This window comes from Plasmodium malariae (genome assembly GCF_900090045.1).
Source record: "Plasmodium malariae genome assembly, chromosome: 12".
In the NCBI taxonomy this organism is placed as follows: domain Eukaryota; phylum Apicomplexa; class Aconoidasida; order Haemosporida; family Plasmodiidae; genus Plasmodium; species Plasmodium malariae.
In genome coordinates this window covers 501,963-520,599 of record NC_041786.1, presented here as the reverse complement: position 1 = coordinate 520,599, position 18,637 = coordinate 501,963, and the positions used below count along the sequence as shown (strand labels likewise).

The 18,637-nt window shown below is 25.7% G+C and overlaps 5 protein-coding genes across 5 annotated transcripts; 2 read left to right on the top strand and 3 right to left on the bottom strand.

The window, feature by feature from the left end:
* Nucleotides 1-3,878: 3,878 nt before the first annotated feature.
* On the bottom strand, nt 3,879-5,318 carry PmUG01_12020500 (conserved Plasmodium protein, unknown function; the record flags this gene model as incomplete). The annotated part of the gene is made up of 1 exon (XM_029006407.1): nt 3,879-5,318. One exon carries the CDS (start codon nt 5,316-5,318, stop codon nt 3,879-3,881), a length of 1,440 nt encoding a protein of 479 aa, XP_028862899.1.
* Nucleotides 5,319-7,318: 2,000 nt separating this feature from the next.
* USB1 (U6 snRNA phosphodiesterase, putative) lies at nt 7,319-8,567 on the bottom strand (the record flags this gene model as incomplete). Its single annotated transcript, XM_029006406.1, has 3 exons — nt 7,319-7,784; nt 8,077-8,410; nt 8,525-8,567. The coding sequence occupies 3 exons, from the start codon at nt 8,565-8,567 to the stop codon at nt 7,319-7,321; spliced, it is 843 nt and encodes a 280-aa protein (XP_028862898.1).
* Nucleotides 8,568-9,512: 945 nt separating this feature from the next.
* Nucleotides 9,513-10,960, top strand: LipA (lipoyl synthase, putative; the record flags this gene model as incomplete). The annotated part of the gene is made up of 2 exons (XM_029006405.1): nt 9,513-9,947; nt 10,028-10,960. 2 exons carry the CDS (start codon nt 9,513-9,515, stop codon nt 10,958-10,960), a joined length of 1,368 nt encoding a protein of 455 aa, XP_028862897.1.
* A 459-nt stretch (nt 10,961-11,419) lies between these two features.
* Nucleotides 11,420-14,833, bottom strand: PmUG01_12020200 (conserved Plasmodium protein, unknown function; the record flags this gene model as incomplete). The annotated part of the gene is made up of 1 exon (XM_029006404.1): nt 11,420-14,833. The coding sequence occupies one exon, from the start codon at nt 14,831-14,833 to the stop codon at nt 11,420-11,422; it is 3,414 nt and encodes a 1,137-aa protein (XP_028862896.1).
* A 1,617-nt stretch (nt 14,834-16,450) lies between these two features.
* On the top strand, nt 16,451-18,095 carry PmUG01_12020100 (aspartate carbamoyltransferase, putative; the record flags this gene model as incomplete). The annotated part of the gene is made up of 3 exons (XM_029006403.1): nt 16,451-16,939; nt 17,254-17,751; nt 17,964-18,095. The coding sequence occupies 3 exons, from the start codon at nt 16,451-16,453 to the stop codon at nt 18,093-18,095; spliced, it is 1,119 nt and encodes a 372-aa protein (XP_028862895.1).
* Between the last annotated feature and the right edge of the window lie 542 nt (nt 18,096-18,637).

The following is an 18,637-nucleotide window of genomic DNA, read 5'->3' as shown; positions in this document are numbered from 1 at the left end:
AATGTATATATGCATTAATATTTTCAATTTTATATAATCCATCAATTATATGTAAATAGGAGTATATGTATATATACATAAAGGACATCTTCATATTTTTTCTTTCCTATATAAATGTTAATATTTTTGCCTACCTAACACTTTAGATTTTTATTTATTATTTTATTTTTTTTATTGTTTTTGTTTTTATTTTAGTTTTTGTTTTTCTTTTCCCCACTATTTTAATTATTAAAGTTTTTGTTTTTTTTTTTAAATTAATTATATTATTTCTTTTGTTTTACGCCATCTTTATGCACGCACTTGTGTAATTTCATAAAAATTTTGTTTATTGCAATTACTCTCTATATAGTTAAAAAGAAAAATATATGTGTGTAATTAAATTGCAAAAGTGAAAATTTTCGTAATTTTTTTTTTTTTTTTTTTGTAAATAATTTAATATATAGAAAATAAATATGTAATATTTTTTTAGAAAAAAAAAAGAATTAAATTAATACACACGTTATTGCTTATTTGCAAATGGCAAATGCGTGTTTTTTTAACACATTTTATTTATTAACATAAATATAATTTAAAAAAAAAAATAAATAAACAGAATATGAAGGTGCAGAAGTCTTATGTTTAAAATTTAAAATAAAAAATGGAATAGAATAATTTTTCATATTTTTTGTAGAAATCACTTGTAGATTTTGTTTTTTTTATTTTTTTTATTTTCTTTATTGCCTTCTAATAATTTTTATTAGACGTCCAAGATGCATACATTTAGCAAATGCAGCAATTTATAAACAGAAAATATTATTTACGAAATCGTTTTTTTCCCTCGTTTTTTGTTATAGAAATATGGGAAAAGGTATGTTAAAAGGAAAATGTGTATATATTTGTGTAAATATATACATGTACCATATATATACACATTATAAGTAAAAATTGTGTCAATTTTTATTATTGCAAAAATTGTCCAAATTATTTACAAAGTTAAAATGTTAAAAAAAATTGTAAAATTAATACAAAAATAACTATTTTTAAAATATTTCTACACAGTTCTCCACTAGTATTAACCTAGTACATAGTACTTTATGTTTTTTCTATTTTTGCTTTATAACTATTTTTCAGCGTCTTCTATTAAATGAATTTTGAAGAAAGTTTCACTTATAAGAAATTTTTTCATTGTTGCATTGTGTTTTTTTGTGATTTTTTTTTCTTTTTTCTTTTCTTTTTTTTTTTGTTTTATTATATATATATAATATATATATATATTTATTTATTTATTTATAACACACTTTAATAAAGTATAAATGTTAATTACCACCTTTTACTACTACTTTTCCTTAAGTGAAAATTTTGCATAAATTTAACTTTATACAAAAAAGTTACGAAAAATTCCATAAAAATATAAGTTTCACAGAAAAAGTAAATTTTTATATTTTTTGTAATTTATATAATTAGAAGCTGTAAAATATAGTAAGTTTAACACACCAATTTTTTAGCTTTCGTTATTATAAAGTAAATCCACTTTCTCTTTTACAGAATTATGTTTTCATATAAAAATTAAAAAGGATGGAAAAAAAAAAAAATAATAAATTACCATATAACTAGCAGCTAAAAATAAATGATATGCTTTTCTGCTCTGTATTGTAAATATGTAAGTATGTGTGACAAAGAAATTATACTGGTGACATTTTATATTTATTGAGCTTACTACTAAAGGGTAAAAAGAAATAGAAAAGAGTGTAAAGATTGTTCCCAGGTATTAATACGTTTATGTAGATAGTGGCTTGCTTTATATGCCCTATTATATCCAAGATCATCTACAACTATGTTTACGGCTATTTGTATTGCTCGCACCGTTTGTCAGCTTCAATCCTCAAAAAATGATTTCATGTGAATTTAAATTGTATACAATAGATTGAAAAAGTAGCTATAATATTACAAAAATAAGAATAAATATGTCTCATATTTGAAAATTCTTATTAATTTGCACTACAATAATTTCTAAAAATGTGGTAGCACAATAATGGAAAACGGGCTAATTCGTTACAATAATATATATCATATAGTGTACATATATATATTGTGCACGTATTTTTACATTTTCCCAAATTCGTCTATATGCATAAGTTTCCAAAAATAAAAAAACTGCTTTTCTTTTTTTAAAATTACTCTTCATATGAATAATTATGCATATATGCTATTTCTAGTAAGTGAAACACCGTTTTCTATTTTTGTTCAATAACGTTCCTTGTTTTAATTTTTAATTTTTTTTTTTTTTATGTATACTTAAAAGGAGACAAAAAGTTAATCGTTTTATTAATATAAACGAAATTGATATGTTTTTACAATTTATTATTGAAGACATGTCGTAAAAAAGATTTTTTTAATAAAAAATTGTAATAATTCTTTTGTTTAAAAATATATACACAAGCAGCAATCTCTTTTTTTTTTTTTTTCTTTTGAATTAACTGATTTATATAAGATTTTTATTTTATTAAAGCTTTTAATTATAAATAGAAGAAAGTCTTTTACATTGAGAATCAGAAAATGCGCTTAGAATAAATTAAAAGACAAAAACGTAGATAAATATATAAAAAGCTTGCTACGAATTATATATGAACTTAACAATGAATGCGCAACAATGAATCAATTTATTAAAATAAGGATGAGTAAATAGCAATACATGCACAAGTGTCCGAATATATATAGAAGTACACATATTTTTACATATACAATTAAATAATTAAAAAAACAAATCAAAAAAATTAAAGATGGTGCAAATTTTTTAATACTTTTTCTCTAATTAATCAGCATGATCAATGCTCATCATTTAAATGTAACTTCAACTTTATTTAAAAAAAAAAAAAATTGATAACGATATATGGTGTGAATTTAATTCACCATTAACTGTTTAAGGCACAAATGCATTAATCTTATTCATACATGGATTCCTGTAAAAAGAATCAAATCGTGTTTTTCACACAGTAGCCATTCACAGAATGGGTTCATGTACACATACATACATAAACACGTACATATTTTACATTTATAAAAAAAAAAAAAAAATAATAATAATTTATATTTTTTTTCATCTTATAAATTTTCAGCTAATTAAAAATATTACTCTTTGACATGGTAATATTTGTGTTTCCGCTGATGTTATGAAATTTGTTTTATATTAAACTGGAGCAGGTTAAACATGTTCCCAAGACATTAGTAACTTAATTTGCAAATTTTCATATTTTCTAATTTACAAATTTGCAAATTTTCATATTTTCAAAATTTCGAATTAACAAATTTTTAAATATTTGCATCATAACCACATGATAACTAAAAAATTGGAAAACAGCTAAAAGCAGCTCAAAACAACTTACACAAAAATAATTTTCGCATTACATCCCTTCAAATACATTTTATTTGTTTGAAATAATGAATTCCGAACTTTCGGGTGTAACTGAATTTGTATTATAATTATTTTTAATTAGTTGGAGCAACTAGCACTTGCAATTCATGAGCTTACACATGTAATAAAATTAATCTCACCAATCGTGTAAATAGTTTCGAATGTGTAACAAATAAGTATTAGATATGTATCAAACGATATCAGATATGTATCAAACGATATCAGATATGTATCAAATAACTATCAGATGTGTACCAAATGATATCAGATATGTATCAAATAACTATCAGATGTGTACCAAATGCTAATCAGATATGTGCGCAGGGAGAGGTATTAATTACGTTTCTGTAGATTAAAAGAAAATGAAGCACTAACCCTTTAGAGCATTATCAAGGATATGTCTTCTAATACTTAATTTACCTTTTAATCTGAACCTCATTTTTTTTTTTTTTTTTTTTGGGGTCATATATAATTTTTTATCAATGTTTTATTTATTTTTGCTATTGCAGTTGTTTATTTCCTTTTGACGATTCATGTTACTAGAATTATTTAAATTGTCTGTATTGCTACTGTTTCCGAAATAGTGAATACTATTTAAATTACTAAGGCCATTACTACTGCAAAAATTGTGTCCATTATTCTCGAAATTTGAAACACCAAAAATAGCATTGCTTACATTATTAAATGTGTTATCATGATCACTTATATTAAAACTAGAAATAGTGTTAGGATAGTATACACCAGTGTTTGGATCGTTTACATTACTACTTTCACCTGGACAAAAGTTCAACATTTCACATGTTTTCATTTCTTTCATATCTTGGTTGAAGGAAATGTGGCAATTATTCATTTTTCCAAAATACAAACTGGAGTTATTTTCTGCATTTGTGCTACTACTGTTCAGGTTAGTAATAGTGCTACCTAACATATCTTTAGCTAAACTTTCATTTGATATACTATATAAATATGAATCATTAATGCTGTTACCCAATTTATCATTGTTGTTTAGGAAAAAGGGAATATTCTGTTTATTATTTGTGGGGTTTAAATTTAATGTACTATTATCAGCAAATGTCACATCAGAATTATTTAAGATATCATTCCATAATTCGTAACTATCATCCTGAACACTTACAGAATTTTTTTTATTCATAAAAAAGTTATTGTTTGAATTTTCATTTTCACACTTATATTTTCCTAGTAACAAATTTAATTGGTCACATTTTATCATTAACGGTTTATTGTTTTTTAATTGATTCTTCAACACATTTTTATAAAAAATATCTTTTTTTGATAATATACTTAAAATATTTTTCACAGTATTATTATTATTAATATTACTGCTAAGAACTGAATTATTTTCACATTTATAATAGGGAAAACTATTAGCAGTGTAATAATAATAATTATTATTATTTCCTTCAAAAGGAATAATTGACAACTCATTGGAATAATTTTTACCTACTTCTGATTCATTTTTTAACAATAATTCTTCTGATGTGAATGCATTGTTATTCAGACTTTCCCCATTCGTATTGATGGAATTGTTCACGATTTGTTCATTAATTTCATGTGAGGCAAAGACATTTCCACTATTTAATAAAATATGTGGCAAGGAATAATTTTTTGGAGTTTCGCTTAATTTTTTTTTTTGTTGTTTTCTTGTTATATCATCAAAATTTATTTCTAATTTTCTTTTGTTTCTTTGCGGACATAAGTCATTTATAAATTGTTTGTTATCATATATAGGTAACTTCTTATCTTTCGATGTGGTAACGTTGCTTCTCTTATTCGAAGACAGTCCACAAACACTGCTTAACGATTCAACATCATTGAATGTTCTAAAATTTTCAAAATTTCTTTTTGTATTTCTTTTCAAATTTTTGCTATTAACTACATTTTCACTTTCGTCATCTTTTATATTCATTATTTTCCTAATTTTTTTTTTTTCTTCAGTTAAAGTTTGCATTAGCATGAATGTATATACATGTATGCACATACATATGCCCATTCATGTACATATATAATACTTGCATATGGTTTAACGTGAATATATACCACATACGATCATGTGTTCCATATACAAGTATAAATTTAAAAGCATAAATTTTCAATTTTTTGACTATGTTCTACGTCATTATGTTTTTTTAATGTTAAAAAAGTTCTGCAAGAGAGTTTTGACTCTATATGCAATTACGAATGGGTATTATAAATGCATAGCATGCGCATTAAGCATTTATATGCAAATATATATATATATATATATATATGTACATATTATATATATAGAAATGTATATTTGTTTGTATATATTTGCTTGTATATATTTGTTTGTATATATTTGTTTGTATATATTTGTATGTATATATTTGTATGTATATATTTGTATGCATATATTTGTATGTATATATTTGTATGTATAAAATTTGCATGCATATATTTGCATATATACTACATAAGTATTTATATATTCATATTAATTTTTTTGTATGTATATATTTAAATGTATACATATAACTATATATACATGTGCATATCATTAAATATGGACGCTTTTTTCCTTAGCAACAATATCTGCAATGCATGCATTGTTGAAAATTTGTTTTGTTTTCATTTAGCTCAGACGAAGAAAAAATTAAATAAAACAAAGTAAATATACAGATAAAAATCAAATAAAAATAAATAATATAAATGTAAAAATAAATTAATTATAAAAATAAAGTAAAATAAATGTAAAAATAAAGTAAAATAAATGTAAAATTAAAGTAAAATAAATGTAAAATTAAAGTAAAATAAATGTAAAATTAAAGTAAAATAAATGTAAAATTAAAGTAAAATAAATGTAAAATTAAAGTAAAATAAATGTAAAATTAAAGTAAAATAAATGTAAAATTAAAGTAAAATAAATGTAAAAATATTCTAAAATAAATGAAAAAATAAAGTAAAATAAAAGTAAAATTTTTACTTTAACGTAAAATCTATTTAATACCTATTAATTTACACCAAAAAAAAAAATTAAAAAACATAATAATATATACATTTATGCATTTTAAAACCAATTTTTCATGTTAATATTTTCATGAGATTTAACGCAAAAGCATATATATATATATAATATTTTTTTTTTTATCAGAAAATACGCCAAAACAGTGGCCTTATTTTTCTGGGTTATATGCACTTTATTCTGGTCACTGATATTATAGTCATTGACGTTATGGTTTCGTTGTTTTTCACTGTTCATAAAAATCGTACTTACGAAAAAGGAGCATAACATGCATATATATATATATATATATATCAGGAGTAAATAATATATGAAATAACTTCATTATGGAAGAACGGAACTGTTGATTGCGAAAAAGTTTTTGCGTATCTTGACTTTGTCCCTATCGCATGATAATAATTCTCATTATGAAGGGGAACACGTAAAAATTATCGGCTGGCCGTCCTTTGGGTTTACTAAATATTTATATATCTGTGTACGGGGTATTACAATATAGTATATTTTATTTTTTCATAACAGCAAAATATTAGAGTTTAACTGCACTTTGCTGTAATGAATACAAAAAAAATAAATATTAAGGTACGCAACACAATGTACATTCTATTTCTAAAAGATTAAGAAAAAAATATTTGGCTGAATATAAATGTTTATTTAGGCATTTAAACTTACTCATAACATTTCTTGTTATTTATGATAAAAAAAAAAAAAGTCCTTACATGGGTTATCTATTTTGCTTCAATGGAAGACGTACATTTTCGATATGTATGATTGTACATAACAAAGTTTAACCATAATACAGGTCGTAGTATATAAAAAAAAAACATTACAGTTTTTGCTGTATTTAAATATGGAATAGTAATAGGAAGGTTATAAATTCCCTTGTTCTAATTATATATATATATATATATATTAATGCATTGCCCCTATGTGCTACTAGCGTAGGAGCTGTCAGACGGGAGAAAGTTTAAATCATCATGAAAACTCTTAAACGGAATTTCATATAATTTGTTGCCAACCCGAACACAAATACGACTAACGTAAATGTAAAAAACATCGTTATTACTTGCTGAATGCACATCAGTAGAGGTACGCACCTCAGACTTGGTATGCTTCTCGGAGTTATATTCTTCTATTATTTCGCTTATATCTGGCCAGAAGCTTCCTTTTGTATTTAATTTGTTTTTTTCTAAGATAAATTCCAAGTTAACATCAGTATATGCTAATGATATATGACACATCCTTTTTGCATAATTGTTAGATAATCCGAATTTCTCTAATACTCCATTTATTTTATTTATTAAAGAGTTTAAGTGCAGTTCTTGTTGATCCCACTTCACAGAATAGCAGCAAAAATATTTCGTGTGTTTTTGGCTTTTATATAAGTCAACGCTATCCTTAAAAAATAGGTGAAAACTTTAGGTAAAATGTAGAGGGCATATTAATGCATAGATGTGGGTATACAAACATAAGCATGTAAATACATGTATATATGTAATGCATACACATGAATAATCATTCAAACGTTCCCAATAACGGTGCTGACAAATGGGGAAAAAAAAAGCACAGTCGTGCACAATTGCACATATATGTACACAGGCATACACCCATACACTCACACAATAATACAATAACAGAAATATTAAATTGACGCTTGTTCGATTGCTTATATTCCAATTATTACCAGCTCTGATTTTGCAACTCTTCCTTTATTTTCTCTATAAACGGCACAATCATATGTTTTTTTATATGCACAGAACCTGCTATAGTTATATGTAAAGGTTCGTTAAAATCTGTTTCCTCCAGTCCATTCTGTTTGTTTTTTCCTAGATTTAAATTATCTAGCTGGTAAAAAACATGCTTTGATATTTCTTCTTTATTTAAGCTATTATTTTTACCGTTATAAAAATTTGCATTCTTCCTCTTATCATTACATAAGCTAAATTGCTTTTCTACTAGTTTGCACAAAACCTCATAACAGAGCTCGCATTTTTTTTTGACACTTTTGTTACATTTCACTGCAGGTGGGAGAAGCGTGTATAAAAATATATATATATATGTATGCATGTATATATAAGCCCGCGTAAAAACCAGTTCTTACAAACTCATTTCCCTAATTTCATTTAACCTACCTGGGATGTATATATAAGAACTGAAGTTGCCCTTATTCAGCATTTTTTTTTTCTTTTTTTTTGGCCTAACATATGTTTTAAGTCACGCATAAATTTTGTACTCCTTTATGTTTACCAGAAAAAAGCAAGGCCTCGTAAATGATAAGAAAAACTGTGGGAAAGTTAAGAAAAAATGCACGAAATATAAAAAGCCAATTAGAAAAAAATGGCAAAAAAATAAATATGGTGACCTCTCCACAAATATTTGTTCTGCATGTATCAGCATGTATGTATTATATATATATATGTGAGTTTCACTGGGGTATAATACATGTATTCCTTTGTTTTTGCCAATGTACCCATGCCTATATGCATGTATATGTGCTTGTATTCATGCATACACACGTACAGCATACATACTTAAGTGAATACATACACTTATACATGTATGCAAATATGCAAATATGCAAATATACAAATATGCAAATAAGCAAATAAGCAGATATTTAGATGTGACAATGTACAAATATTCAGATATTCAAAAATTAAAATACGTATCCTGGAGAACTGCCTAAAAAGTGCAAATATGAACGCTTAACCGATGAGTAGATCGGTAAAAAATTTAATGTTCCAAAATATATTGTTTCTTTTTAAAATAGTTGTTAAGGTTAATTACAATATCTGTCCCGCTTTGTATGTTTTTCATCCCTCCAGTATATGTTCTTTTGGTAAAATATATATCCCGTTATATTTCATAAGTATGTATTTTTGCGTTTTATTATTTTTCACACATGTACTTTTTTCCATTTCTGCAATATTAAAAAGTGGTAACATAATAGTTTATGCAAAATCTGAACGTCGTTCTTATTACACTAGATATAAAATACTATATATAAAGGACTTTTTAAAAAAAAAAAAATATCTTAAATATAAAAATAACAAGATAGAATGTAAAAAATGTCACGTGTGGAGGTTGAAATTGGGTCGAAATTTAGATCTAAGTAAACGAATGGATAATGATAAGAAGTACATGCGGAGGAATACTGTTAGTAAATGTTATGTAGCATCTGGAATCCCCGAGGACGAGTGGTCAGGAGATAGTGATAATGGGGAAGATAATGTGGTCGATAATAGAGATGGTGTAAACGATAACAGGAGTTGGGAAGACAATCCAGAGAGCATCAAATTTTGTAATAAAGACTATAGCACTGCTAGCGGTAGCAATAGCGGTAGTGATAACAGTAGCAGTAACAATAGCAGTAGTGATAGCAGTGGCAGTAACAATAGCAGTAGTGATAACAGTAGCAGTAACAATAGCAGTAGTGATAGCAGTGGCAGTAACAATAGCAGTAGTGATAACAGTAGCAGTAACAATAGCAGTGATAGAGCAGTAACAATAGCAGTAGTGATAACAGTAGCAGTAACAATAGCAGTAGTGATAGCAGTGGCAGTAACAATAGCAGTAGTGATAACAGTAGCCGCAGCGATGGCAGAAGGCCAGCTATGGAATTACAAAGACCTAAGGTGGGAAACAAGATGCCAGAAAAAAAACCCGACTGGTTTCACGTTCCTGCACCAACAGGTACAAAATATAACAAATTAAAAAATGATTTAAAGAAATTAAAATTGCATACGGTTTGTGAAGAAGCTCAATGTCCCAACATAGGTGAATGTTGGAATATAGGAACAGCTACCATTATGCTGTTAGGTGATACATGTACAAGAGGATGTAAATTTTGTTCAGTGAAGACATCATCAAAACCTTTACCCCCAGATGTTAATGAACCTTTTAACACAGCTAAGGCTGTATGCGAATGGAATATGAACTATATTGTTTTAACCTCAGTTGACAGAGATGATTTAGCAGATGGAGGGGCAAACCATTTTGCAAAAACTGTTGAATTAATTAAATTTTCAAGACCAGATATTTTGATTGAATGCTTAGTATCTGACTTTCAAGGAAACATTGATTCAGTTAAGAGACTAGCTTTAAGTGGAATGGATGTATATGCACATAACATTGAAACGGTTAAGCGATTGCAGAAATATGTGCGAGACAGGAGAGCAAATTATGAACAATCCTTATTCGTTTTGAAAAAAGCTAAAGAAATAAACCCTAAATTGTATACAAAAACAAGCATAATGTTAGGCTTAGGAGAAACAAAAGAAGAAGTACTCGAAGCTATGCATCATGTAAGAGATAACGACATTGATGTTATAACATTCGGTCAATACTTAAGACCAACCAAAAATCATTTAAATGTTGTAGAATATATTTCTCCTCAATCATTTGATTATTACAAAGAAGAGGGGCTAAAAATGGGCTTCAAATATATTGCTAGCGGACCGCTAGTCAGGTCTTCCTACAAAGCAGGCGAGTATTTCATGAAAAATCTCGTTGAGCAAAGTAAGAACAATTTAGAGAGTAACACTTTGAAATTGCAAGGTGCTAAATGAATCAAGATAGTAAAAAAAAAAGGAAATTTTAAAATTTATTTACGTAAAAGTTGAAGTTATATTATGACAAAAAAGAAAAATGGGCACAAATATGAACGTGGGTATTGTGCAAAAATATATATAAAGGTATATGCATACGTATATGCATACTTATATACACACGTATATGCACATGCATGCAAAGGTAAGCACATTTATTTATATTCATTTGTACTTTCCAACATTTGTTAATGGTCGTTTATGTTCATCCCTAAGGGGGGTTACCACTTTTTAAGCCTGAACTTTGCCTAACGAGAACTTGCACGCGGTTTGGAAAATAACTTTCGCACATTTTGGATATATAATGGCGCCCATTTGTCGTTTGCAGCTTTTCGAAAAGACGAAAAAAAAAAAAAAAAAAAAGTATCTGACACATTTAACACACGACTCAACATATCATGTAGTGACACAAAAAAAAGTTCACCACTCAACAAATTCCTGAATAACAATGGATTTCTCTGCAACATGTTTTATATCCGGTCTCCTCAACAAAATAAGCTTAATTTTTTTTAACGAAATTTTTGAATTTTTGGTCTCGTCTTTTTCCTCTTCAAGGTTTTCATTAGTAGAATTCATGTCATCACTAGAGTCTTCCTTCAACAAAGCACTGGTAAATTTAGTAACAAGACCTAACCAATTGTTCTTATTATTCAACAGTATATAATTGTTTTTAATTTCGTTAATTTTTGTTTTAAGGTTATCTATATCATCAGTCAGTAACTTTACAATTTCTTGTAACGAGGGCATTATATAGATGTCGTTCCTAGCATTTAGGTCTTGAACGTATTGTAAAATTAACAAAGAATTACTAATAAATGTGTTGAACAAACTTTCATCATGTAAAAAGGAAGTATTCTGATTCATGAGGAAATTCAAAATAGTGTAATCCAACTTGCGCAAAATTTTATTACACATATTTATGAAAATGTAATAAGGTAGACATTTTTTAATCTTATATACATTATTTAGTATATACTCATGAAATGCATTATTGACAGAAAATAAATTATATATACGTATAGATATGAAATGATAAAAGGCATCTAAAAAGTTGTGTAACATTTTTTTTTCTAAGGTATCAAAACTAGAAATCATATCTTTCATATAATCTCTAAATTGAAAATTGGTAAGAAATTTATTTATAGAAAAAAAAGATACATATAATAAACATGTCATTTCAGAATTTCCTATCAAATCATTTATACTGTTCCAGTGATTACGAAATTCGTCTTTTACAATTATTAATAATTTCTTTACAACGTTGTTAATATAATCTTCTATAAATTCTTTACTCTGTTGAAAGTATATTATCCTCTTTTCTATTTTTTTCAAAAGTTCAATAAATATATGGCAGTACTCATTTATGCAATCACCATCCTCTAAAATTATACTGTTCTTTAATTGTACACAGCAGTTGTTAGTCGACATATCTTTAAGAATGTCTGTGAGAAATTCGTTTTCTAGTGATATGAAGAAATCCCTTACATATACACCACTTTTTATTTCATCTGTGTTACACGTTTTTGATGTAAGAAGGTCTCTTATTCGTTGTTCATTATTTGTATTATCCTCTATGTCGTTGCTGTCCTTGTGGTCATTATGCTCATTGTAGTCATTATACTCCTTGTTTTCCTCCTGATGTGAAGACTTCTCCTCATAGGTCAAATGAATAAATGTGTTGTTAAAAAAGTCGTTCAGTAAATATTTACAATTAATACTATCATATAAAGACCATTTATCGTATATCATAATAATATGATGCATGAAATTTAAAAATAATTTTTTTACATCCTCTTTGTCCTCTTCTGAATAATACATATGAACAAAATATGAAATCCTACTCAAAATGTACAATCTGCATTCAGATATAATGCAGTAATTAAGTCTATCCAATAATTGCTCACAATTCGTTATTAAGTAAAAGTACTCTTCCTTCTCTTCATTATTCATGTTATTATATGTTTCATAATATGTCTTATAATCTAACTTAAACTCTTCTTCCTTCTCTATACCATATAAATCATCTTCTTCATTTCCCAATATCATATTTTCTAATTTCTTTTCCATGCTGCTCTCTCCGATCCTGTCTTTTCCTCCCCATGGCATACTATCCGAACTGGGTAAACTAATGTTCGCCTGACTGTTATGTGGCATATATATATTACTACTACTACCAATTCTACTACTGTTGTAACCCGTCTGATCGCTATCCTTCGCCTTAACGTTTTTGTACTTGTTATTATATAAAATCATATCCTGCAGTGCGCGATGCAATATCATATTGTCTTGTAGATCTTCCTTGTTAACACACCTCATAAGCATTTTTATAATTGAACCACTTATAATGGATTGGTAGAATAAATATTTAAGCCCCCATTCAGGCTTATCAAATTTTAATAACGGACTCTTATCATCTTGAAAAAAGGATCTAAAAAATTTAATTATACTACTAGCAAGCTCATCAATATACACCACTGGAGAATTCTTTTTATGAAGAAAGAATTTCTTCGAATGTTTTTTTTCATCACGTATATGATTGTCAATTTTTTCAATTATATTCCAGCTTATCAAAATGCTGATGAACTCAGGACTTTCTTTCTTTATCAGCGAAATGTATGTGTTATCAAAAATAGTAGTATTTTTTATTTTTTCCTTGAATGCTTTTTCTTTATAGGACATACTACAGTTAAGCATATTTGTACCTCTATCCCTAGATAAACTATCTTTCCTGTTACTATGTAGATTAACTCCGTATCCAATACTATTTACATCTTTTAATCCAAAGTCTTCGTAATCTAAATACGCGGAATATTCATCATCACTACTGTGATCTATATTATTTGTTAATTCTTCCAACGCGTTTGTTGATACATGGGTTATATTATTTCCCCAATAAATACTAGACAATAATAACTCTGTTCTATTTAAATAATATTCTGACAACAGAGGAATAAAGAATTTAATTCCTTTTATAATTTGTTCTTTCATATTTTTTTTAAATACATGCAATACTTTTACAATATCTAATATGATGATAAGAGTTTCATCATATTTCCCACTAACAGCACATTTCTTGGCTTGTTCTAGTTTTATTAACGAATTTTTTAAACATATAATATATTCTTTTTGTTTTTTTAGTTTTTGTATATTTTTCATTTCTCTTATCATATATTCCGCTGCATTTATACAACCGTTCTCTTCTTCTATAATTTTAATACTAGCTAATTCCTTCTTTATAGCATGAATTGTACATAAATCATTTTTTACCCTTGTTAATTCCTTTTCCGATTCTACTTTTAACTTCTCCTTAATTTCATCAATTTCGTGTTTATTTTTTGATATATATGTATCAATAATATTATATATATCCTGTATGTTCATATTTTTTAATTTATCATGTTCTAGATATGTGCCTAGTAACAATATATTTTGTGCACAATATTTTAAACTTTTGTTCTCTTTTAAAATGCTCCCTATTCCGCCCTCTTTATTATTTATATGTATACCACTATTATCTAAATAAAAATCATTATGGAAAGGTTCATTTTCATCATTTGTTGTTCGGTCATTATTAGTATCATCGTAAGTAAGGTTTATACCAGTAGTTACATTATCATTTCTTTTCAACCTTTTTTTTAACAATTGCGATAAAATTTCCTTTATTTTCTCTTTTTTATTTTCCTCATCTACTACACTTAATTTCTCCTTATATGAAATTAAAGCATTTTTTAAAACCTGTTCTATATTTGTTTTCTTGCATCCATCATTTTCAATTTTTTGTTCTCTCTTTTCACTTAATTTATATTTACGATCAAAGTAGCTGGTTATAAACATTTCACCAATTTTTTCGCTTCACAATTTTTATGCTATCCGTTATATGGACATTTTCCGGAGAAAATGTACTAATTTATTCATATTTTATATGTACAACTTTTTCCTTCTTTTTTAAAAAAAAAAACCGGAACTTTATATATGTGCGGTGTCCGTTACATTCTATATATGCGAACGAAGTTAAAGCTACATTGCAAAGTATTTTTCTGTTTCACGATCTTATATTACAATGCAAACATGTTATATAAGTTATTATATGCATATATATTATGTAATTATACATCCATATTCATATTTTTCCCTGTTGAACTCTACTTGAAAAAAAAAAAAAAAACGTGTACTTTTTTTTTTTTTTTTAAAGCTACACGTTAAACATTTTAATTTATATATGCTTCGTTGCATACAAGCTATTATTTTGATTTCTTTTTATGGCTTACATTTTATATGTTTTTCCTATATGATAGTAACTTTTACGTTTTATATATCAAGCTTATGTACGTTATTAGAATATTTAAAGTACGGCTTTTACTTTTTGTTAGTATATTTAAAATAAGGCTCTTAATTATGTTATATATTTAAAGTAGGGCTTTTAATTTTTAACTTAAATTATGCTTGGTGAAATAAATGGCAATCAAAACTTAGTTAAACGAGGACATTATATTATATATATATATATGTATATGTATATGTATTTGTATTTGTAATTGTATTTGTATATATACTTATGTGTTATTTTTGTTTGTATCTACAAATTTCTTCTCTTTCATCATTCATCCTCTTTTCTTTTTATTTCTAAGAAAATTGAAAAATCCAAATTAATATGTACGATTCCTTTAAATCAGAAAATTGATTTGTTATCTTATAATAAATAAATGAAATAAATGTGATGGCACATTTCACGCATTTCGCATTTTTGTACTGCAAAATATGAATTATATGGTTAATGTATTTCTACGTTGTTTGGGAGTTGTGTTGTTTATATATCACTATTCATTACTTGTTAATACACATTTACACAAGCATTTGTGTTTCATTTTGTAATATGAAAATAAAGTTTTAGCAGGTCTTTCAAATTTATTCATTATTATTATTATTATATATTAATATTACATTATTGTCGTATTATTATTGCATTATTGCATTATTACATTATTATTGATTTATTGTATTATTATATTATAATGATTTTATTTATTTATTTTATTTTTTATTTTTTATTTTTCATTTTTATTTTTAATTTTTATTTTTATTTTTTGTCATTTAATTTTAAATTTTATACATTTCTATTTGTAGTTAATAAGCTCTAAATGTGAATTATTAATAGACGACTTATTTGTGCAGAAAATAAAACATATTTTGCCGAAATAACAGATATGTTATTTTATTTTATCTTTTTTATAACACATAAAATTATTTGGTATATTTTGTTTTATATAATTTTTAAGAAAATATGTCTAAATTTTGAAAATTTAATTAAAGAATTAAGCAAATAATTTATTTTATTTTCCTATATATCTATTATATATATATATATTTTTTTTTTTTTTATTTATTTATTTTAATGTATTTTATTAACAAATTTATAGTAGCACATTCTTATTTATATTGCATACACGAAAAATGATAGAAATACTGAGTTCTATATTTGTAGTATTTACATTTTTAATGGCAGCAATACTAGCACATGTGATTTCAGGCAAAAGAAAAGCCAAGTTAATCATTGGTGAAAAAAATTACCTGAACAACAAATATAAAATAAATTTAGATATGATAATAGAAAAAATGAAAAATAAGAATGTCATAAATATAGATGATATAAATGATGAGGAATTGCTAGCAATTTTATTCACAGCTAAGAAGTTTGAATCCATACTAAAGAATAATGAAAATTCTAGATATTTAGATAATAAAGTTTTTTGTAGTATATTTCTTGAACCTAGTACAAGAACTAGATGCTCCTTCGATTCTGCAATTTTAAGATTGGGTTCGAAAGTAATAAATATAACTGATATGAATTCTACATCTTTTTATAAAGGGGAAACTGTGCAAGATGCTTTTACGATTTTGTCAAAATATGTGGACGGTATAATCTATAGGGATCCATCAAATGTAAAAATAATAAAAAAATGTACATGTGTCTATATATATATATATATATATATATATATGTGTATATGTTTATATGTATTTCCAAAAAAATTAAGGAACACTTAGATATATAGTGTTTGTATACAACTGTTCGCACTTTCTTATTCCATTCTTTTATATCTTATTTTGAAATTATTATTATTTTATAATATCTGTTATCATTTTATTATTGACGTCCTACTGTTACGTTAATATTACCCTACTGCTACTTATTATTGGCGCTTTAATGTTACACACATTGATTCATCTTTCGCAAAACAATTTTTTTTTAACAGAATAATGTAGATCTTGCTGTTGCATCATCAAAGAAACCAATAATTAATGCAGGGAATGGAACAGGGGAACATCCAACTCAGTCACTTTTAGACTTTTATACAATATATAATTTTTTTCCATTTATTTTGGAAAGAGATAAAAACCAAAAAATTAATATTGCGTTTGTGGGTGATTTAAAAAATGGAAGAACTGTTCATTCACTTAGTAAATTACTTAGTAGATATAATGTTAACTTTAATTTTGTATCATGTAAATCTTTAGATATTCCTGAATATATAACGCATATTATAATCAATAATTTAAAAAGAAACAATTTTTATAATGAAAATTCTATAAAAAAATATGATAATTTGGAAAATGGTTTAAAAGATGCACACGTCATATATATGACAAGAATACAAAAAGAAAGGTTTTCTGATTTACAAGAATATAACAATTATAAAGATGCTTTCATTTTAGACAATAATGTTCTGAAGAACATAAGAGAAGATGCAAAGGTGGGTAACATATAAGTGTGTATATTCATTTCCTTATTTTAAAATAATTTTTCAACAACAGTAAAAATAATTTACATGATTTTTATTTAATATTTTCTACACACTCGCACCCGAAATTTTGGGCATATTTTGTTAAGTTTTATATTTGCGAAACTTTAAATTTTTTGTAATATACTTATTGGTTTTATATTCTTATTTAATTCTTTTTATAGATACTTCATCCGCTTCCAAGAGTTAACGAAATAAAAGTAGAAGTTGATGAAAATCCCAAAAGTGTGTATTTTTTACAGGCAGAGAATGGTTTATATGTACGAATGGCTCTGTTGTACCTTATCTTTTCATGAAATGGCTGTATAAAATATAAAAAAAAAAACACACACACACACACACATACATGAAAAAAAAAAAAAAAAAAAAAGCTAGCTAACTGGCTAGTTGGAGTTTTGATATTATTTTTTTTATTATTAAAAGTAATAATTTTTTATAAAATTCATATGAACTATTTTAATTTCTATTAATGTGACTTTTTTTTTATTTCACGAATCGCTTCTTGTGATTTTATATATGTAACTGAACTTATGTCTGTTTAGACGTGTTTTGAATTAATTGGCTATATTTTATTTACGATTAAGACTTGCTTTTAAAAAGAAAAATTCCTATTATTGTAAATACTGCAATTATTGTTAACAGCATAAAAATATTTTTATAATTTTTTGGAGCAAATATTTTATTACAGATGACAAAAGTTGTTTGAAAAAAAGGAAAATTCTTTTCATTTTACGCATTGTTATTTTTTTTAATATGTCTCAGTTTGTACATATATATATATATACATATGCGTATGTGTATGTGCATGTGAAAAATAATTTACCATTTATATTATTAA